General features: G+C 44.3%; 1 protein-coding gene across 1 annotated transcript in view; it reads right to left on the reverse strand.

Moving 5' to 3' along the window:
* LOC147685204 (protein Wnt-3a) overlaps positions 1-19,499 on the reverse strand; it is a 292,735-nt gene extending 273,236 nt beyond the window's left edge. The window contains exon 1 of the mRNA XM_086941116.1: positions 19,133-19,499. Coding sequence (XP_086797242.1) covers positions 19,133-19,233 — 101 coding nt within the window. The 5' untranslated portion in view covers positions 19,234-19,499. The remainder of the gene's footprint in view (positions 1-19,132) is intronic.
* Between the last annotated feature and the right edge of the window lie 3,516 nt (positions 19,500-23,015).

The following is a 23,015-nucleotide window of genomic DNA, read 5'->3' on the forward strand; positions in this document are numbered from 1 at the left end:
CATCTGCAAAAGTGCATGTAAGGGTCTCAAGGCGCTTGGGGTGGGGGGTGCAGGTTCCATTCCATCAAGGAGGGGGTCTGTCGAAGAGCCAGGTTTTGAGGTTTCTTGCGAAGATGGGGAGCGATGTTGTCTGTCTGAGGTGGAGCGGAAGGGCGTTCCATGTTTGGCCGCGAGGAAGGAGAAGGAGCGGCCTCCCGATCTGGTCTTTCTGGTGCGGGGGACCTCGGCGTAAGAGAGCTGGGCTGATCGTAGGGTCCTTTGGGGTGCGTGGAATTTGAGCCGGCTGTTCAGGTATGCTGGTCCAGTGCCGTGGAGGGCCTTGTGTGTGTGGGTGAGCATCTTAAAGGTGATTCTCTCCTCGACGGGGAGCCAGTGGAGTGTGCGCAGGTGCTGGGAGATGTGGCAGTGTTTTGGCAGGTTGAGGACCAATCTTGCGGTGGCGTTCTGAATGTTCTGTAGCTTGCGGATGAGGTTTTTGTTTATTCCGGCGTAGAGTGCGTTGCCGTAGTCGAGTCTGCTGGTGACCAGGGCGTGAGTGACTGTCTTTCGGTGTTCGAGGGGGATGCGATACACATCTCTTATTTCAGGTTTTTGTCTGTAGAATGAGAAATTATATGAAAATGTCTTCTGCTATTAATTTTGCAGTTATCAGAATTTGCTGCATGATTTTCTTCAAGTGCATTCGGCATGTTTGATCTACAGACCTATAGAACTATAGACATAAATTGTGAATTTCCAGTGCACATGGCAAACCACGAAACTCCGATTGAAATTTATGCAACCATCCCTTTTCCAGGTAATCATCATTGCCTAATCCAACACTATTTGGCATATATATTGCATGTGTTATCAGTAGATAATTTAGAGAGAGCCTAGGGGAGCTTTTTTTCGTAACTACACTCTCAGAACATGGAATGGCTGGACCTCTGGCAACGCAGACCTGTGGAGGCTTGGATGCTGGTTACCTCCTTCCGATAATCATTGTCTTTATCTACAGTAGGTGCTTGGGAGTACTGGTCCTATTCGAAAGATTAAGGTGTCCTACCACATAAAACAATTAAAGCTGGCCTTGATTAACTATATTAGAAGATCCCGTTTTTTTTACAAAACATATTCCGTAGACTAGACATTGGTAAATATTGCCTGGAAGATATTGGTAAGTGGAGTGGGGTGAGAAAGAAAAATCGCCTTCTGCTGGCCTAAGTAAAAAATTATCGGTTTGACCTTCCTCCACTCCATTCATGCTTTGGTAGATATGACCCAGGGGTAGAGAAGAAGTGTGGTGTTAGCCTCCCATGCCTCATTTCCGGAAGTCTATAGGTTCCACAGAACCTACTGGTACCCCCTGTAGTTACCTACGTAAGAAATCAAGAACACGACACAAATGAGAGACTAAATATGGGAAGAGTTTGCCTTGTCTTTTCCGGCACTGTAATACCAAAATAGAGACTGGCTCTTTGGGTCTCAAGGCACTGGGGGCCATCGAGGAAATTAAGTGAGCTATTGCCCAGAGTCACATGGTGCTAAGCTAAGCTGCCAACAGAGCCGGGATCGAACCGTGAGCCCTGTGCTCTGAAGTACGCTGCCCTGGCCACTGCACCACACCTCTCCCATTACAAATATGGTCTGCAGGCAGGGATGTAAACATGCTGAAATTATTTTTGAGTCTTATTGCAAAGGCTGATTGTTTTCTCCGGTATAAATAACAGTTTTCCACCTGTGGTAACATATATGGCAGCACACACTACATAAGGAACACAAAATTATTGTTATTTTTGTTATTGTTGGATTCACTGGTCTGTTTAAGGGTTTCAATGGCTGTTTCTGGAAATAAAATTATAACTCAAGTCATATCTACCTCCATTACCTCTGCATGATAAATCAGATATAATGTGACATTAATGATGTTGCTGTACAGCAGACTGTAAACAGGACACTTTTGATCAAAGTAAGCTAACAATTTGATAAACGAGAGCACGAGTGCAACTAGAAGGCATATTACAATGTCAAGACCCAAAATGCCCTTAAAGTACTTTAACAGGGTATTTCTGAGTAGCTGCTAATACTTATGAAATGTATCTAAACCGAACAAACGACCAAGTCAGTGTCTGTGAGACAGTCAAGCTCCTATAACTGATTTCAAAAGGAAGCTCCATTAGGGGCTTAAGCCAGCAGCAGTATTGATCTATCTCATTTTTCATGGAAGAATCAGATTGAGGTGTTGATGGTATATAGAAAAATCCTGCTGACCAAGGACACAAACCAAACTAAGGGGGTCAGGCTAGAAAGCAAAATCAGCCCTGAAAAAAATGTTTAGACCAGCTGCATGTTTAGAATACAATGACTATAATGGTGTAAGTAAGTACATTTTATTGTACGGTTAATTAAAACTTTTAGAAACATCCATCAATTTGCACAGTTTCATAATAAAAATACATATCATAATAAAAATACAAATCTTGATACATTACCATTGTGGCAGTTCAAGAATAAAATAAACCGCTATTGAGTATGTAAGATAATAACTAATAAAATGTGGCTAATAGTTTATAGGAATAAAAGTAGCATGCACGCTGACCCGGCCCCCTTTTGCGAGCGCCACAGTTGCAGCAAGGTATCTTAGGCCTGCGGAGAGCAAGAAAGTAAAGTGCCATGTGCGCTGGTGACTTGAGGCCGGGGCGGGGCACCCAGGAAAACATTAGGCGGACAGTTATGTTGCAAAAAGCGCATGTAATGTTGTGCTAACCTTAGGAACAAGTAGCAGGGTCTGTATACACAAAATTGTCCCAGGATCTATAATCTATAGAGACAGGTAATACTAGAAATTCGTACTTAGCAATTGCCGGAAAGTGTATGGTTTACTTAGTGTGCAAATATTTATCAGAACTAACATTCATGTCAAATTAAGCCTAACATTAGTTACGTGTGATGACTGGCAGCTATTGCAGGCCTGTGATTAACAGCATTGCCTAGCCAATCACCCTCTTAATTGGCCGTGTTCAGGCAACCGGTAACAGTGTGCAGGTGTACCGGAAAAAGTGCTTAGTGCAAGAGTGGCATTGAGTATGACCGGTAACAGTGTACAGATGTACCGGGAAAGTGCTTAGTGCAAGTGTGGCATTAAGAGTAGGTGCAGGGCATCCAGGGATGGCCCACCACATGGCCATGAGCTCATTTGTTAATCATATCAGTTCAACAAATGATTACAACCTGTAAAACAGAAAGAAATTCAGTAGAACAGAAAAATTCCTAATAGACCATTAAAGGGATACGTAGAGCCAATTGGTCAGGAGGCAGGAATTTCGAAGGATCAACTGAGTCATGCTGGCTTATTTATAGGATCTAGCCACTGTCTCTTTGGCTTTAAGTCCTTGAGCCAGTGATTAACATTGGGGACCGACTTCCAAGCTAGAATGGTGTCATTTGGGCTTAGATGGATTAATAGTCTTTTCCGACTCAGATGACACCCAGATCATCCGCTCGCTGTGAGAAGAACCCTCAACCACCAGAGCCAACTTCCACATATGTATGATAAACATTGCCGACTGTATGAAGGACATCTGTCTCAAGCTCAACATGGACAAGAGGAAAGTCCTCATGTCCATGAAAACTCCTCACCAAGGAATGGTGCATGGTGGTCTGCAGAACTCTGCCAATCCCCTACCCCGACAGACAATGCCTGCAACGTCGGCATCATCTTGGACAGCAAGCAATCTATGAAAAACATGTAAATGCAGTCTCATCCACCTGCTTTCATATGCTTTGCATGTTCCGCAATATGTTTAGGTGGCTCCCAGTCAACTCCAGAAGGACTGTCACACAGGCCCTCATCACCAGCAGGCTGAAGTACGGGAACACATCCTATGTGGGAATCAGCGTGCGCCTCCTAAAGTGACTACAGACTACACAAAACTCAGCAGAAAAACTAATCCTCGACTTCCCTACATGGACCCACAACACACCCAACCTCAAGAGGCTACACTGGCTCCTGATCCAGAAGAGATGCCAGTTCAAGATGACAGCCCATGCATACAGGGCCCTGCACTACGAAGGACCAGCATACATCAACAAATACATGATCCTTTACCAACTGACCAGATGCCTATGATCCGCCTCCGTCTTCCTCTGAGACACCCCCCAAAGCCGCTGAGGCAACAGCGGAGGAAGCGCCTTCTCACACCTGGCAACCAAAACTTGGAATGAATTTACCCTGCACCTCAGAAACACCTTATCTATCCAGCAATTCAGGAACGCGCTTAAGACCTTGCTGTTCGGCTGAACAAATCACCAAGAAGCAGTTAGCAACTCCAGCGTCTTGAGGCCCTCATGGGTGATATGCCACACTTTACAATACCTTGACCGGTTGATTGATTGATTGTTGGAAGGCCATACAGCTTCAAAAGCACCCCTATAGCCTACCAGAGAACTGTCAGAGTGGGAGAATTACAAGCTCAGTCCTACCAACATTTCTTCTGAAATTTGCTTCCTTTACCCATTCGGTTCCAGGACAACATTCCTGCATTCCAGAAAGCCTTGAAGATGCAACTATTCAGGCAACACAGTGCTTAATTTAAGCAAGTGGTTTCAGTTGTTGAGCATTGACACTCATGTTTAGGGATTGGGACGTGTCATCATCAGACTTAAACCCACAGCATGAGAGAAAGGTAATAAATACAAAGATAAAAGGAAGAGAAAGATATGACAACAGTCACAAAGTTGGTGGAGAAAATGTTGCAGTGGAAACAGGAGTAGGAAGACTTCTGAGTGAGCAATCCTGCCATTTGTCAGCATTGGTGGCAAGTTCCTATGAAACCCGTTGGGCCCACTCACTCCTTTTTGTACAGATAAGGTACTGATGACAAGCAATTGGCTGCATCACAATGCATTTTGACTGGATGAAGTGTCCCATTGCCTTTATGTTCTATTCTTCATCAATAAATAGTATCTATGCAGATGTGCAATATGCCATGTATTACCTTTGTTGAGTGTAGGGAGGAGTCATGATGCACAAGAGGGTAAGCTTTCAGTAAATCAAGAGGCCCCTCCCCTCTTTCCACAATGGTAATACATAGCATTGTATAATCTGTGCATCCGCATATATGGCTTATGCTGTGGTATACATGTGCACTTGCTTTGTAACAAAAGGTATTTAATCAAAACCAGGATGCAAGGGTTGTCATTTGTGCAGTATGGTACCCTAAGTCACTTAACTTGGCTTAACGCTGCCTTGTAAATAAGGCCACCTTTCATGTTATGCTTAGCGTAAAAGGGGAGGGCCAATGGGTGTTGCTGTGGGCGTTCCACTGAAAAACCCATTGATTCTGACGCTTCCCCTGGTGTAGAAAAGAAGGAGTAAATAGGAGGCAGTACCAGAATTAAGACCAGGGAAAACCTGGTCTTACCCTGGGGCAATGAGTGGAAATGTTTAATTTCTCTTTGTTTTTGCTGTTTTCATGTGTGCTGCACACACGAAAAGAGCGAAAGGCCAATGCTTGTTCATGTACAGGAAGATCCCCCTTTCTGCACATAAACAATCATTTTTTTTAAATGCTGTGCATTAAGCAGCACACATAGAGGTTACAAAGTGGAATTTAAAGATTGTTTATGTGCAGGAAGGGGGACCTTCCTGTACATAAACAATCTTCCCCTGAACGCAGGCACCCTTGAACTATGGTGCAAGGGGGCCTGTGTTGGCGCTAGGCTGCTAAACTTAGTGCCAGTGCAAGCCTGCACCATATTCTTGTAAATATTGTTCAGCCCTGAATTTCAGAAGTGGCGGAGCATGTCGTTAAACCAAGGAGACTAACAACACACTGCACCACTTCTTTGTAAATGCCCCCTTGTGACTAATAGAAGAGTTGTTCCTCTGTGTAAAATAATTGTTACACGCAATCTGGGAGCAGGTAAAATGTGTTTTCAAATGTTGATCGTGGTGTCCTATGGTAATAAATCTCAGTTTGAACTTTGCACTGGAGTAATAACTGTTTGATTGTGTCTTTTAATTAGAAGGTTTGCTCTAAATAATATTTTAATGTGCCACATTTATTTTCACTGCTGTGGCATATATTTTGTTATTGCTACATTATCCCGCCCACCTCCGCCCACTTCCACGCCCGTACGGCGCTCACAGGACCGGCGCTCCCGCCGCGTCGCGGGACGCGCGCGGGCGGCGCCGGGCTCAGCCCGGGCAAAGGGCGGGCCGTCTGTGACCGTCCGGGGCCGAGGAGGCCGGGCAGGGCCTTTCCCTTTACAACGGGCATTCCGGGACATTCCACGTAAGATCATATATCTCCCCCTAGTTTTTGTACTTACCTGTCCCTGTGATTAAACTGTCAATATAATCCACTGTGATCCCTGTACCATTTGAACATAGGAACTCTAGTCCAGTATACACACAACACAGGAAGATGACCTCAAGGTCTAGAAAAGGAAGGAAATCCATGGTGGTAGGGACTGTCAGAGGGACATTAGATCAGTTCATAACTAGGGCTGCCTCAGTATTGGAATACGAGATCGCCATTACTGAGCGCCGTCTGTCCTCCGAACTCCTTCATAGTAAACATTCATCCCTGGGAGCCATTCAGCTAGCGACCACTCCAATACAAGGCTTGGAAAAAGATTTAATTAGTGATACTAGTACCCCCCTACAGCTACAAGATGTAACAGCATCGTCAGAGATAAGCAGGGAGCATAGAAGTAAGGACTCAAGTACAGAACCTTTATTAGAAATTATCTCTGAGGAGTCCATAATATTAACATCTCCTAAATCCACCACCAGGAATAAAACACAAACAACATCAATGGCGCAAGGGCCTACATTAAAAAGAAAGCGTGGGGGGGACAGACAAAAGGGAAGGGGTGCTAAAACACCTAAAATTCTTTTAAGTCCATTAAAAGGACGAACTTTAGGAACCGGGAAGAACCTCCCCGACCACCTACCCACACCATCTTCCTCAACTCAAGGGCTGATGGAGAATATTGAACTTTTAGCGAAATCTCTTCTATTACCACTTGTGGAGAGAGTGAAAAGGATAGGTGAACAACTGGGGTCCTTACAGGAAACAATAGCTTCAAATACTGTATCATTAAAGGAACTGGCATCCCACAAGCATAACCAGATTACACGCGGGCAAAGCACAGGGCTGAAAACAACTAATGCAAGCAACACAGCAGATCCCTTATTATTACTACATGACAATATATTGGTCGCATTGAAAGCAGATATCGGCCATACAAAACCTAGGGCAGAAGGACCTGTAGAACAACCCAATAACCTAGCTGACAAACAGAGAAACATTGTCAGGGAGCATCCAATTAATAAGAACTTTAAAGGCATCAAACAACAAATAGACTTGCCGCCGGAAGCAGCTCCCTATGTCGTAGTGCTGACTGGGGTCCCTGAACTGGCAGCCGGGAAAACAGAAGGTTATTCAGAACTTAAAAATAAAGTAGTTTACTGGCTGAGAAATAATAGGCCACTACCCCCTAATATAGACGGTGTAATCTTACATGTGAGAAGATTAAGTTGGGTGGGGCACAGACCTAAAGACATCCAGGGGGACGTCATAATTGTCAATTTTAGGGATCGCAGGGTAATCTCCCACATGAGAGACTGGTACCTTGAGACAGGCGGGGGAGGGATATTGAAACGTTATCTGAGCTACTTCTACCCCCGATCGTTATTATCTAAATCATCTTCGAGACCGTTGAACCCATATGAGGGCAATGCAGCGGGTCTCAGTTTTAACATTCACACCTTTAATCAATTTGCCACACTTTCGGGGTTGGAAGGGGTAGATTGACTCTCCAATGAGAAGTCAATGGATCAGTATGTACCCAAGCATATTGACTCACTAGCTGCCTCCAATAGAGTTTACAATGATGAACTGCCTATAACGAGGGATAACAGTAATTCTTTGGCGGCAACAAAACTTATTGAACAGGATATTTCAAGGAGAGGGTGCTGGGGAAAGAAAAATGATAGAAACCACACAGACAAGGCTTCTCTGGTTAACATCAATGGGCCTGTCATTGAAGGAGGTCCTGATGATCTTATGGCTAAAATTAAACCCAAGGAGATTAGAAATAAGGAACAATATCTTAAGCGGCTGAGCCAACCCTCGAAAAAATGTCATACGGTTCAAGATAAGGGATTTGTAAACTTCCTAGAAATAAACATGGCCCCTATTATTCCTCCAAAAATTGTTGACTTTACTAACTCAGATCAAGCGAACCTAGTTAAATCACCTATAACTAACATCTTAGTTCATCATAGGAGTACCCATCGCATATAAGCCCCGCGCTAATCTCGGGAACAGCAGTGGGCACAAAAGCAGGGGTTGATAATAGCGCCTCCACTATAGAGATGCCACCCATTAATAACATCTTATTCTGGAATGTGGCGGGCTTGTCTGATAAAATCACTAATCCAATTTGGTTAGAAACTGTACTTAAGCATTAGAATTGTATGTTTACAAGAAACGTGGACCAGCAACGAGTTACATATTCTGGGATATAAAACCTTTCATACCCCAGCCACGCCTAGCAGGCATGGTAGACATAAAGGGGGGCTATGTACATACATATCGTCCAATTTAGGATCCTCAACTGTAACATTCTCTACAACAGAATTTTACCAAATTATTGTTACTTCATGGAGAGTCTTAAAAAACTTGACACTGGTGAATTTTTTACAACAATATTCCAACTTTACTAACTGAGACCGTTGTAAACAATCTTATGTCAAATCTATCGAAAATAGAGGAGCAGATGGAGGGAGACATGGCCCTATTATGGGTAGGGGATTTTAACTGCCCTCTTTGCCCTCGGGGGAGGCGGGTGTTTGTGACATGGGCGATTATAAGGAAGAGCCCCCGACTCATTTCCATCATTTTAAACTAGGGGACCTTCTGAATATTTTGACCTCCCATTTTATCTTGTCATTTGCCAATGAATTATGCTCTCCAACTAAACCATTCAGACCCACTTTTAATGGGAGGGGATGCAATTCAATTATTGACTTTACGCTCCTACCATCAAGATACTCAGGGATCATTACTAATTGGGACACATTAGACACCGCCCTTAGTGACCACTATCCTATTTCTGTCACTATGAAGTCTAATGACCCTGTTGTAAATCCAATGAATAACATCTTATATAAACTAGCACCAAGGTTAGCCAGCAATAATGGGTATTGTATTAAATGGGACAAGGTGGTGCCTACGAATTTTCTCCAAACTTTAGTCAAGAATACCTATGAGGAAATTCAAACATGCCTCTCTAATAAAGGTGAGCACCAGACTGTCACTGACTCCTTTACTAAAATGTCATTAGAAATTAAAAAAACTTTTAACCAGGGCGCCTCGCCATGACCCAAAAGTGACTCAAGGCTGGTTCAACAAGAGCTGTACGAGGGCACTTGCTCCTCCCCAAGATCTCAGGAAAACATCCAGACAGCTAGGCGCTCTTATCGTGCCGCTGTAACCAGAAGGAAAAAAGAACTAAAAAAGAAGGCCTGGCTGGCTCTCCACGAAGTATCTGAAATGAGGGACAACATAGCCTTCTGGAAGGCAGTAAATGTCCCTTTCCTGCAAAATAACCAGGGAGCCCAAATAGACCTAGCTATCCCAGCCAAAACCTGGGTTACACACTTTGAAGGTCTGTATGATAAAGTAGAGCTTGCAGGATGTGGATCCTTACAGGGAAATTATCTCGGCACATCAGTGGAGCATAAATCATCTAGCTCTTTTCCCCTGGGTATTATTTTTCAATGCGAGGAAGTTACGAGGGCACTGAAAGAAAGTACTTCAGGGAAGGCACCTGGACCAGACTGTGTCCCCATAGACGTATTCAAATCAGAGATCGATCTATGGGCACCCTTGCTCACCAACGTGCTCAATTCCTCAAATATTACTGGATTCATTTCAACCTGGCCAGAGGCTATTGTGGTACCAATCTTTAAAAAAGGGGGCCAGGAATGACCCCACCTGTTATCGTCCGATTTCGTTACTCGATGGCCTGGTGAAGATTGCCAGGAGGATCATCCTAAATAGAATCCAGGTTTGGATCGAAGAGCACGATGTCATTTCAAATCTACAATATGGCTTTAGAGCTGGTAAAGGTACCATCGAACAGGGCCTTAACCTGGCATTAATAACAGCTAAGTACACCCAGGCTAAAGAAGGACACCTTTTCGTAACTTTCGTGGACTTAAGTTCCGCATTTGATTGTGTGGACCACGAGATGCTCTGGCTGACACTTTCTGAGATTGGCTTGGATAAAGACATCCTCCTATTTGTCAAAGAACTCTATAGGGGGGCAGGAGCACGAGTCAGATATGGCAGGAGGAGTGAGTGCTCTGATATGTTTCAGATCCACAGAGGAGTAAGACAGGGGTGCATTGTAGCACCCCTGCTCTTTACCCTATACATTAATGCGGTTGGCCAATATCTCACCGAAGCATATTATGATTATCCTACAGTAAATGGGAGCCCAATACCCCTTCTCCTTTATGCGGATGATGCCGCAATAATGTCCCAGACAAGGGTAGGTCTGCAAAGGGCAGTGGGGAAATTCTCAGATTTCATGAAAAACAGAGGTCTACGTGTAAATATTTCTAAAACTTACACCATGTCCTGTGGAATAGGGAATAGAAGGACACCATGCCCAATTTTCTTGGATGGGAGAAAAGTGGAGAATACAGACAGGTTCTCCTACCTTGGTCACAATTTTTGTAGAAAGGGTACATGGCAGGCGGCTGTAACCGCAAGGGGCCTAGTGTTCTCCAGGGCCACGGGTGCACTGATTAATTTTGCTAAAAGACTGGGAGGGAGACCAGTTGCAGAACTCCTACAGATTTATAAAGCCAAATGTATATCGACCGGCACATATGGAGCTGGTCTTTGGGTGATTGAGAAGGCGGATTCCATACAATGCTCTAAAAATTCCTTCCTTCGGTATTTGCTTGCAATTCCTAGAAGCACAGCTACATATGTTGCTCATAATGAATTAGGTCTTCTATACATTTCGAACACTATAAAATCGTCACCAGTTTTGTTGTGGCATAACGTCTGGGCAAAACCGGAGACAAGTCTGAACAGAGAAGTTATAAAGGATTGTTTGGCCTTAGATGGTGCCAATAATATCAAATGGTTTAAATATGTTAGAGAAATGCTGACAGACATCGGGCACCCGGAATACTTTTTTAATCCTGTAAGTTTGGAGACGGTGCACAGACCTGGTATGAAAAAACTGCTTTTACAGCACCTAGATAGTAAAAGATGGCTGGCACAAAAGGGCAAAAGTTTGGTCGTAGAAAATCAATTGCCCACTATTATTGATGGGGTACAGCAGTATTTGCTCATAGAACCATCGCCCTTCATACGTATGCTTTTGACCCGCTTCCGCACGGACACGCTTTTCAGAATAATCACTTTTCCAAAGTGTAACGATTGGACAAGGGATATAGAAATCTGCCCGTGCGACAACATCTCACACCAATCGAACATTCACTGTATACTATTCTGCAGATTCTATTCGCTCCCGAGGGAAAGACTTTTGAAACCTCTATTAAAGAGATGGGGCTTACAAACCCGTAGAGGGGCCTATAACAAACTGAAAACCTTAGATAGCGCTCATTCCATCAAAGTCGTATCTACCTATTTAAAGGAGAGTGTCAGACTTAGAAACTTGATGTAATTTCAGAATAACTGTAATTAGTTGGCTCAATGTAACCTGTACTCTTATAATGAATGTATTAAGTCATCAAGAGCAGACTGTCCATGTTAAAAAAGGATTTTATATTTCATCAAATATTTTATAATTTTTAGCCACTTTTTAATGTATTTATTCCATATGTATCGAAAGTTTTCATTATGCTGTTTTTAAATGTATGCTTTTATGATTCTGTTCTACAAATCGAATAAAGCTATATTGAAGATGAAGATATTCGTAAATGTGTAGTGCTGAACACCATGGTTATTACGTCCTATCGCCTTCTCTATCTGAGCACCCATTCCTGCAGATATTGGAAGCCCACCACTCAGACTGGAGGAATTATCTCTTGATGGGGTTTGTTGTTTCTTGATACGTGGTAGTATTTGCATAGTCGATTGCATGTACGTTATGTTTCACAAAGGTTTGCGTCATTCATTTAGAGGAATTTGGAAACATAGCTGCGGTGTTTTATGTTATGGTTAGGCATGACATAGGACTTTCCACTTTTATCTCGATTGGGGAGACCAATTGTCCACTAATTCGCCGCAGGGTAGCGCGCTCAATCAACTTTTGATTACAAATGGATGAAATCCTCTGCAGAAATTAAGTGACTTGTGCAAAACCATGGATAGCGAAAATCAGAGAGAAGAGAGAAAGAGAGAAAGAGAGAAAGAGAGAGAGAGAGAGAGACTGACTATTGGATAATTTGGAAGGGATTGTTTAAAATGGCTGAAATATATAGAAAGCCAAGGGAACTCTCGAAGACCAAAGTGTCAATATGATTTTATTTAATCTAGCGGGCTGCAATCACAGACTATTTAATGCCTGCCCTGCGTGCAGGTGTGCGCTCTTGTACACACATAAGTGCCATTTTCCACACAATAAGAAGGGCGTGCCAGCTGGGCGTACACACACTCAACATCTAATGGCACGGACGGTTGTGTTGCAACCTTAATGTCAACTAGTCTAAAAATGGCATATGAAATTGCATTATTTACATATCGCTTACTCCCTCCGACGAGGCGTTTACGTCTTGACAATATCCATCCTGTATGCATGCATTCACTGCCGTAAATATAGGAGGGCTTTTGCATACACAAAACACACACCAGCCTTGCGCATCACATGCACAGTATCTAGGGGAATAATTGTATAACCCCTTTATGACTCACATAGATTTATATCGTCAGGTCAGTCTCAGCTAGCCAAGGAGGAAAATTCAGTGGGCAGTTCTTGCCTAAAGGGACTGAGAATTACCCAATTGAGGGCGCCTGACAGGTTTATAACCAGTGATCGTTTGACATCCATGCTGGAAAAAACAGACTTAGAGAACTCCTCCTCTTACCAGGAGGTAGGAAATCGCTCCTGTCTGAGAAATGTTGCACTAATTGTCTTACTAGGGTAGTTTGGCATTTTACCATTACCAACAATGTTGACACTTGATGAAATAAAGGTGATAAAACTCACACTGTGGCATTTTAAGTTAAAACAAGAAGTATTATCCAAGTCAATAGCTGCCAAGTTTCCCAGGTCCATGTGTGACTAGCAGCTGGAGTCCAGTTTTTTTTTCATGGCATTCTGGGTCCTTAAATCCTGGTTTTTATAATGAAATCATCAAAATTCCATGTCTAGAAATGCACAGAAAAAAACCCAATGGAATGGAGCAGTTAGTCATGCTTTGACCTATGACTGTTGTGTGTAATGTAAGGGGTGAGGTATCTGGTCTTGGTATTAATTTAATGTAAGGAGTATGGTCTTGGTGTTATGTTGCTAACTTCGGAACAGGGCAGTCTATCATCCAATTCTAATTTTATCTTTTTACCACAATAGTACAATTCTGAGCAGACCGTCTTGGCTAGGCAACATTTCGTGCATGAAACTGTCCCATTGTGTAATTCACTAAAGCTCCAAGAAGCTTTATGTGGCAGAGGAGCACCAAATTATGTGACAGGGTTGACTACATTATTGCAAGAACAGGCAAACTATGCAGCTTAATGTGGCAATTTTCTATTGTATTATTTCATTGTTTTGCGATTTTTACTCATGGTGATACTGTCTGGTAAAAGTTTTCACCACATTAGTACGAGCTTAAGAACCAGATCCAGAAATCAGTTAACCTTTGTGAAAAGTTTTACACTGTGTGCCAACACATGTCTTGATCTTTTTAGTAACTTTTGATACGTTTGTGTTAGGAACAATTTTTGGGGGGTTCAAATCTGCAGTTTATGCAGCAGATGATGGATTATGTGGCAAGTGTGGAAAATCCATAATTGGACGGAAAAAAGTCATGGCCGCAGAATTGCATAATGCCAATGGCCCTGCCTTGGGGTACAATTGCAGCACCATATTTACCAAGAGTTGCTCGCTAATGATGACATCATTCATGTTCACCTAGACAAAAAGCTGTTTTTGCAGCGTGGTGCCAAAGCAAGAGAGTGGTGTCCTGGATACTTTCTGAACATGAAGGACACCCTCCCGTACATATTTCTATGCGCAGACAAGTGCCTATGATTACATTGCATAGCGTGTTATTTTTTAACAGGCGTTAGGTGTAATAAATCGTGCAGATTTCTTTTTGCCGATTGTTTGACTCTTCTTTCAACTAGTGCAGGCATTCCATGCAAAGCTAGGTCATTCCACTTAAGTCGACCTAGCCTCGTGTGGAATCTTAGGGCGTTTGCAGAGTTTAGGCAACTTTACATCCACTTTGCATATATTAACAGGTGCCTGGTTCCAGGCGAGCTGAAGTGGTTTTGTGGAGTGTTTATGTCTACTTTTCAGCCCCACACAAAACTTTTATCTACAAAAGTTAATCGACACTGCCATTTGCACCACTTTGCACCACGTAGTGCCTCACCCGTGCAAAGGTACCGAGCAGAACTACTCACAGAATAGGCTGTGGGACTCGAACTGCAGGAAGGCCGAACAGCAGATGGTAACTAGCCTCTTTTACTGAAATGCAGTATGATTTAGGAGGTACCCCCTTCCCTCCAAAAATGTTTCCTCCATGAAAGTGTGTTGAGGCTGGAGACAGGGACTTGGAGCGATATTTAGGGGGAGCTGCGATCTGCTTCTGTCCCAAGTAAAGAATGCAGGCCCTGGTTTCTAATTATAAGATGCGTCATTCCTGCGAATAAAAAAAATGCTCTTTAATTAGGTCGGGCCAGGTGTTCACCTGCTTGTCTTATCAAGACCGCATTAGCATTTTATTGCCTGCTCTTTTCTCACATGAAGTCACAACCCAGTGACATTCCCGGCATATCTCTCGTGGCGACATCCCCTTCAGGGGGTGAGACAACCCCCTCAGGGCGTGAGCCATTCCCCAAGACCCCGTCATTTCCCTTTTAAATGGCTCATCGAAGTCGGCGCATTTCTCCAACCAGGCCCTTGTTTCGTTATACTTGGGAAGAAAACATTGCTGGGCAGAAAGCTCTGTGGGTTGATGCGTCTGCTGCTAAAACTGCAACAGGATTTTCGCCCATTTGCCGGACAGCAGCTTTAGAACGATCGGGTTGAATGACTACAATATACGTTGTTTATAGTGCTACGAAGCAACACTGCGCCGACAAGTGCAACTGAACAGTGGATATTTTCACAAACTCGGGGATTAGGAGGAAATAGTGACTGGACCCCATCGTGCAAGAAGAAACGAAGCAAAAGTGATAAGTGACCGCCAAAATAAAGGACTTTTACAGGAATTGTATGTACTTTAAAGATGCTGCTTTGTTTTGTCTATAATATGGTACATGTTACAGCTAAACACTGCAAACCTGTAAAAAAAAATCTTGTAAAATGATATATCGGATATCGAATCAGGGAGTTTAATTGTCTTTCGGAAATAAACGTTCTGGTTTTAGAATCTCTTTCAGCTCCATTGCCGGGCCCACTGAATGCCTCCGTTGGAGAGGACTTGTTCCTAATTCCCAATGTGTTATTCCAGTTAAGAACACGAATTTGAGTACCAGCTCAATAGGGCGAGCAAGTGTAAATGCACCTATTTTGCTAGTTTACAGACTCTAACGTCTGTTGGGGCAACCAAAGCGTCGAAAGCGACCTTCTGTGGCTTCAACAGCTACAATACGCAAATAACACACGTGGCCCTAAATATTATAGAACAGGACAGGAGTTGGCAAATGCAAATGGTTGTTAAGTTTAATATTTTTAAGGGTAGCTTGCGTGTCAACCGATATGAAGTATACCGGCTTTGTGCACTTATTTCAATAAGTTGCTTCAATGAGAGATATTATCGTCCTGGTACAGCAGCCCACAGGGGCACCCCACAGCCCCTGTCTTAAACACTTGGCACCAATTACCGTCCACATATATGTTCGATTTAATATCAACATTGTACACCATTATTCTTCGATGCGTGGCAGATAAAACGGCATTGACAATTCAAGAACTTGAAGTATCGAAAGTGGCATGTAGCGCTTTAAAAAACTCCGTAATTCATACATACACAAATAAACAAATACATATTTACACAAATAAATAAAGTTACAAGGGAAGTGGACACAACAGCATTTTGCTCTGCATACCTTGAGTAAACGGACAGCTGTGTAATTAGGGTGGAGGTGGGGGGGGGGGGGTGTCGGGGCTAAGCAATCAGATTCTGGAACATTCGTGAGCGTATGACATTGCAAGGTTGCACGTTTCCTTGCTGGAGCACGCTCAACCACGCACGCGGGGCACGTTCTCAGCAATTTAAGGCTCTCCCTGAGCAGGTGCGAGCAGCTCGCGCAGGGCTGTGATTTCCTTGGTGTTCTCAGACCAGGAGTCGTGGCTGGGAGTGGGACACGACACTGCGTGCTCTAATGAACAACGGAATCGGTTGAACTGCGCACTCCTTGTGTGGCACAGGATGGGGTGCTTTGATGTACATTATGCACGCAGAGTCTCGGCTGTGAGGGGGCGCGAGCTTCGCCATACTCCGTGTGAGAAACATATAGATACAGAGCGCGCGCCGCCGGGGACCTTCTGGGATCTCCTCCCGGTGGCGCGGCCCTCGTTAGACAGACGAGGCTCCCTCTGCGCTGGGGGCTCCTGCCACCCACTTACAGCCCCAGCAATTATCTCTGTATCTACTCGCGCAGCCCAACACCGCTGGCTTCCCGGCTCTGTGGGGAAGGCTGCATACCTGACTCTTAAAGGGGCCGTACACCCCAGAGCGAGCGAGGGAGCGCAGGCTCACACAACCTGCTCCAGAGGGGGCGGCGGTCTGTGCCAGCGCTGGTGAGACGGGGTCAGGCTGTGTGTGACAACATGGACATATCAACCTTGTCTGCCAATCTTAAGCAGCCGCATCTATCTATCTATCTATCTATCTATCTATCTATCTATCTATCTATCTATCTATCTATCTATCTATCTATCTATCTATCTATCTATCTATCTATCTATCTATCTATCTATCTCTCTCTCTCTCTCATAGGAGGACTGACAAAGATAACAGTTATACATGTTGGGATAGATGAACGAGCAGGCACAGACAAATGGAGCAGTAGACAGTTATTAGACAGAAATGCAAGCCATACGACAGATATACAAACCGATAGACGAAAGTTACATAGATGGCTAGATCGATGGATACAGAGGTGACAGATATATTGCAAAACGCGGAGAATATCAGGCAGTGGAAAAGATTGCTAGATGATCCTCTAGACCAGTAACCTCGCACACACTTTACTTTTCATGTCTCTCCTATACTTGGCAGCAACTGCACTATTGCATCTGTTAAACAACGCCATCCTTCAATTGCTAAACAAGCCATTTGCAGGTGAACCCCCTATAACAATTTCTGGGAATGTAGCCACCTGCACATCTAGAGCAAATCAGACGAGTCATAATCCTCGCAGAGAAGGCGCCTTCTAAATATGTTGCAAGGAGCGCTGGAGGGGCCCCACAATACTAACGGGGGTATCTGCCAAGGTATAGTTGCTTTGTGCACGGTTATGTGCACTGGGAAGCCTTCCATGGCCTAAATATCTCGAGAAGACAATGTCCCGCGCAGTATTGTCATTGTGAAGGAGAAACAGCGCAGTTGAATATTATACTTAATGTGACCGCATAGAAATGTAATATATAAACATCACCGAAATTAACTTCACAGCTAGTCGGGACCACTGTCTGGAGTGTGGCCAGCCTCCCCCATGCAGCCTTCAAACAATATTGGGAACGACATCTTTTGGAATCAGTTCACGTTTGCCTCTGTGAGTACCAATAACAAACAAGCAAACAGGAAAACAGCAACACGAAAACGAGCACACAATAGATCGATGCAAGCAGTTCAGGCAAAACCAATACTTAAAAAAATGCATCTGAACCTTCTGGCGTGCGCGAAGGAATGCTAGGGATTTAGGCTTGAGGTAATCGAGGCGGAAAGAGCTGTTCCGTGAGTTGTTGTCTGTTTTTTTTTTAAACCATGCGCGTAAGTAAATGCAAAACAACGAGAAGCAAACCTTATGGCAAATCCATTGAGCTCCCCTAGAAACAATCATGCAGCAACAATTGCCAAATAAGGGACGAAAGGAGAAAAGAAAGAAACTGCAAGAAGGAAGGAAAATAAAAAAGAGTAACGAAAGAAAAGACGAAAAAAAGAAATAATTCGTGGAGTGTGAGCACAGATAGATTGTTCTCCGCTTTGAGCACCATTAAATACCCGTTAAACACCCGTCGTTTGTTTTCCTGTTCATTTTAAACAAATTATCTGTCCTGGCGGAAAAAGGGACTAGGGTTCTTCCCAACATACCCTGCTCTATTCCCGTGCAGCTACTAGAAGCAGATTATAGTCACTACATCCGCATGCGGTGCACAACTGCGCCATCCTTCTCTTTATTTTTTAAAAACGGGCGTTTTCTTCCAATCTCAGAAGAAACTCCCGATAAATCTCCTCAAGTCCCTGGTGAGCGGTATTTAGTGGTGTGGGGCTGATCGGAGGCACCCAGCGGCCGCGGCCCGCTGACCTGTGCGTGTTTTAAAACAGTGTTCAGTGTTTTACCCCCGCGTGAGACACGTCCCGCTGCCGAGCAGGCTCCTGCACTGCGCCGCAGACTAGATAACAAAACCCCTCGGGGGCGAGAGTGTCATCTTTATCAATATCTCTTGAATTCAATCGCTGCCTTTTGTCCCATGCTGGGGAGGAGGATCAAAGTGGCCAGAAGCCACCTGATCCCTTTTCTACAGTAAAACACGGCGGATCAGGTAACGAGACAAAGTTGAGCCTGCAGTGCGCTTAGAAAAGAAGGAAGCGGGACGTGTTTGTTATTTAAAACGGTGAAAGTGACAGCAGTACGCATCTTACAATCGAACAAGTGCCACAGGCCAGCAGAGACAATAAAAACACGTGCGAAACAACAGCTAAAACAGCCTGGGAAACAAAATCAATTAGAACAGCTTATAAAATAAATCCACTTACCACCAGATTGGGTAACTTGTCAGAACTTGGGTCAGCCCACACAGAAACAGCGTACATCCAAAAAAGCCCATCTCAAGAGTGTTTTTAAAACAGCAAAACATGTAAAAGTGACGTCTTGAAAATGTAAAAAAGAAAAAAAAAGTATTCGCCAGTGCAAGAGCCCAGACAGGTAAGGTTTTCTCTTCCTTGAGTTTGTTTCTGTCTTCCCGTCTCTTTGAATTCTCAGAGGTTACTCGACTCCCAGCCCGGTGCACTGAAGTGCGCGCAGGGGAGGTGAATTACACACACACACACACACAGACAGGCACAGCGCACACACAAACTTTGCAGGCGCGCTGGGAGAGACCCAATCAAGGCCGATTGCCACAGGGGAGAAAACCTCTGCTGCTCGCTCCTGCCTGCTCTGTCAATCAGGCCAGGCGAGGCAGCAATGAACCGCATGCAATTTGCAAGCGAGGAGATGGTTTTAATAGGCATTAAGGAAGGGCAGGTTGGCCCACAAGCGGCGGCGGCAGGGAGAGGCAAAATGCTCTTTTAAGGAAGAGGGGGTGGGTGGGTGGGAGCCGGGGTGATTTAAAAGGGTTTAAATAGACAAGGGGGACCCCTGTGGTTTGGGTAACTATAACAACCTGCCTGGACTCCACTGTCTGCTTAGAAGCTCTGCCGATATGACTATTATATGTCCATCGATTTCTTCTTAGGGGGGGGGGGGGGCTCAAATTGATTGCTTCTTGGTTAGATATACCCTCGATTGATATTCTTGCATGTATAATTATGGATGCTGAAACACTTTTAGCTCTCTGCAAAGAGTCTGTGTCCGACTATACATTTATTCGTTTCCCACTCGTTTCTATTACCCTCCCTGTGTAAAATATGATTACTTACTTTTTCAATTCATCATTTTTATGTGTGTTTTTAAGGTTCTAGCTAAATCCCGAATTGTCTGCATAAGAACTCCTGGTCTTGAGAAATATGTGAAAAAGTTATTTCAGTAAAAAAAACAGGTAAGTTAGTAACTGTGAAACCCCATGTGTGTGGGTGGGTGGGGGGTGGGGTGGGGTTAAGGAAGCCTTCGATCGGAAGGAGGTTTCATCAGCAACACGAACAGGGCTAAAAGAGGGAGGCTTTCTTGCTCTTTCCTGGTCCTGTTTATTGCTACTTAATAACGTGTTAAAACGGTAATTTGTCTTAAATGTCAATTTTTTCTTGAAAATGCAATTTTTGTAATTCCACCCATGACATCTGAAATAAGGGGTTGCACTAAATTAAAGCTGTACACATAGAAAGGAATGAACATCTATCTATCCATCCATCCATCCATCCATCCATCCATCCATCCATCCATCCATCCATCCATTCATCCATCCATCCATCCATCCATCCATCCATCCATCCATCCATCCAGCCCACCCACCCACCCACCTACCTACCTACCTACCTACCTACCTACCTACCTACCTACCTACCTACCTACCTACCTACCTACCGTCCGTCCGTCTCCACAGCCCATGTGAAATACAGCTGGCTGAGAAGTATACATAGCTCCTTAGCTGCTAAGCTGTGTACATTGAACAGTAAATGCGTGAAGCTAAAGATGTTTCTTCTGTCGGAGGCATCTCGCCTCCTCGCCGCCTGGCTGCTGAAGGCGGCTGTCATCGGTTTCTACTGTTGTATTGCTGCAAGGACGTCTTTTTGCGCCGTTCTGTAAACAGTGCCCTGTGCTTTGTACGGGACAAGCACAGCGAGTGCACCGGCAGAGCAGGCTCTTCTGAACATGTGTGAGGTGTGCGCGGAGTGTGGTCAAAGTGACTTTACATCGAAAGATTGGAACTTCTCAAAAATCACAAGTGAAATCCGTTTGTCAGATGTGTGCTTCAACTTACAATGTGAGAAAGAGACATGGAGCTTCAACTGGCCCGCGCAATAAGCACCTCTAATATGAAAGGAACATGGAGGACGTCTTCCTGTAGCACCCCACCCCTCCCATCCCCTTCTAACTCGGAGTGTGTTCTTCTCTCTCTCTCTCTCTCTCTCTCTCTCTCTCTCTCTCTCTCTCTCTCTCTCTCTCTCTCTCTCTCTCTCTCTCTCTCTCTCTCTCTCTCTCTCTTCCCCCTTCTCTCCTCTCTCCCTCTCTCCACTTCTCTGCTGCTCCCTCTCTCCACTTCACTTCTTCTCTCTCTCTCCCCTTCTCTTCTCCTTCCTTCTCTCATCTCTCCTTCTCTCCTTCTCTCTCTCTCTCTCTCTGCCTACCTCCCTTTCCCCCCTTTTCACCTGTCTCCCTCGCCTCAATTCTCTCCTCTCTCCCACGCTCTCGTTTTCCTTCTCCCTCTCTGCCTCTCTCTCTCTGTCTCTCTCTACTTCTCTACCTCCTCTCCGCCCGTACTCCTCACTCCCATGCTCTCCGGTTCTCCATCACTGTGTCTGCCTTGCTCGCCATCCTCTCTGATAAGCAGCTGCCGCATCTCTCTCCAGACTCCCTTCCACCCGTTTCATTGCCTCTTATCGCTTCTCTCGCTCCATCTCTCACTAATACACCCTCTCGTCTTTTATATCTTAGTCTCTCTTACTTTTTTGCATCGATCTTCTTTCCTCATCACTCTCCCACCTTTTATACTTCTCGCTTGCACTCCTTCCCAATGTCTCTCTCACGCCCATCTCAGTGTTCTTTCTCTCCTTCTAGCTTCCTACGGTTTTCCTTTTCACCACCTCATCTCTCTTCCGCTGTTATTCTCCTAGCTCAGCTTTTCCCTTTCCGTGTCTTTGTCCCATCTATCTCTAATTCAACGCACCCCTTCCCCCTCTGTCTCCCTCTCTCTTCCTGCTGCACCCCCTTCTTCATCTTCCACCTCCGTTCCTCTCTCTTCCTCATCTGTCTCTCATCTTTTCTGTCACCCCTTTCTCGCTGTGTCTCCCTCCACGCACTTTCCTTCTCCCCGCTCCCCTCTTTTACTTCACCCTCGTGCCTTCTCTTCTCACTCCTTTTGATCTCCTCCATCTCCCTCCCACCTCCTTCAGAAAAGTCCCCCAATTAAAGCATTACTGCACAGAAGCCGGCTTTAGACTCTTCAAGGTGGGGATTTCTCTCTTTTCAAGTTAAATTGCTCACTTTTCAAGTTCAAGAAACACCACACACATATAATGGCACCAGCTCCCAAAGTGAAAGTTCTCGCCCCCCTCCTCCTTCCACCATAGGAAAGGCATATTGTTGTATCATTTTTTTTTCATTTTAGGGTCACCTGACCAATGGCAAACACAGGCCGGACTACAGTGAAAGCTGTTTGTAACTTGGGAGAACAAAACACAGAAGTGGGAAGCAGGAATGAAAAGTTTTCAGACTTTGCTTTGTTTTCTAAGTGTTAATTCAGCTGCCCATACCCCCTCTCCCCAACCTCGTCGCTTTAATCAGTGTGAGTTGGCTAGGAATGATGTACAGGTGCGCAGGTCACCAACATCGGTTAACCCTACCTACGTATATATTCTGTTTAACTTACCTGTCAGCATAGTTCCATACATTCTGCACATGTCATTTAAAATATTCAACAATAACATTTCAAAATTCGTGTCTATTAAGTTCTTTTTAAATTTAGCAATGAAAGAACAGACCAAGGAAGAAGGAGGTAGGGTTTCTGCCTTTGAATGGTCAGCATAGGTTCTTGTGTTCTGTTTGTGTTCTTGAATGGTCAGCATGGGTTCTTGTTTTCTGTTTGTATTTTTGAATAGTCAGGATGGGTCCTTGTTTTTCTGTTTGTGTCTTTGAATGGTCAGCATGGGTTCCTGTTTTCTGTTTGGATTTTTGAATGGTCAACATTGGTCCTTGTTTTTTGTTTATGTCTTTGAATGGTCAGCATGGGTTCTTGTTTTATGTTTTATTAAACGGTTTATT

The sequence above is a fragment of the Lissotriton vulgaris genome, chromosome 10 (assembly GCF_964263255.1).
Source record: "Lissotriton vulgaris chromosome 10, aLisVul1.2, whole genome shotgun sequence".
Lineage (NCBI taxonomy): Eukaryota > Metazoa > Chordata > Amphibia > Caudata > Salamandridae > Lissotriton > Lissotriton vulgaris.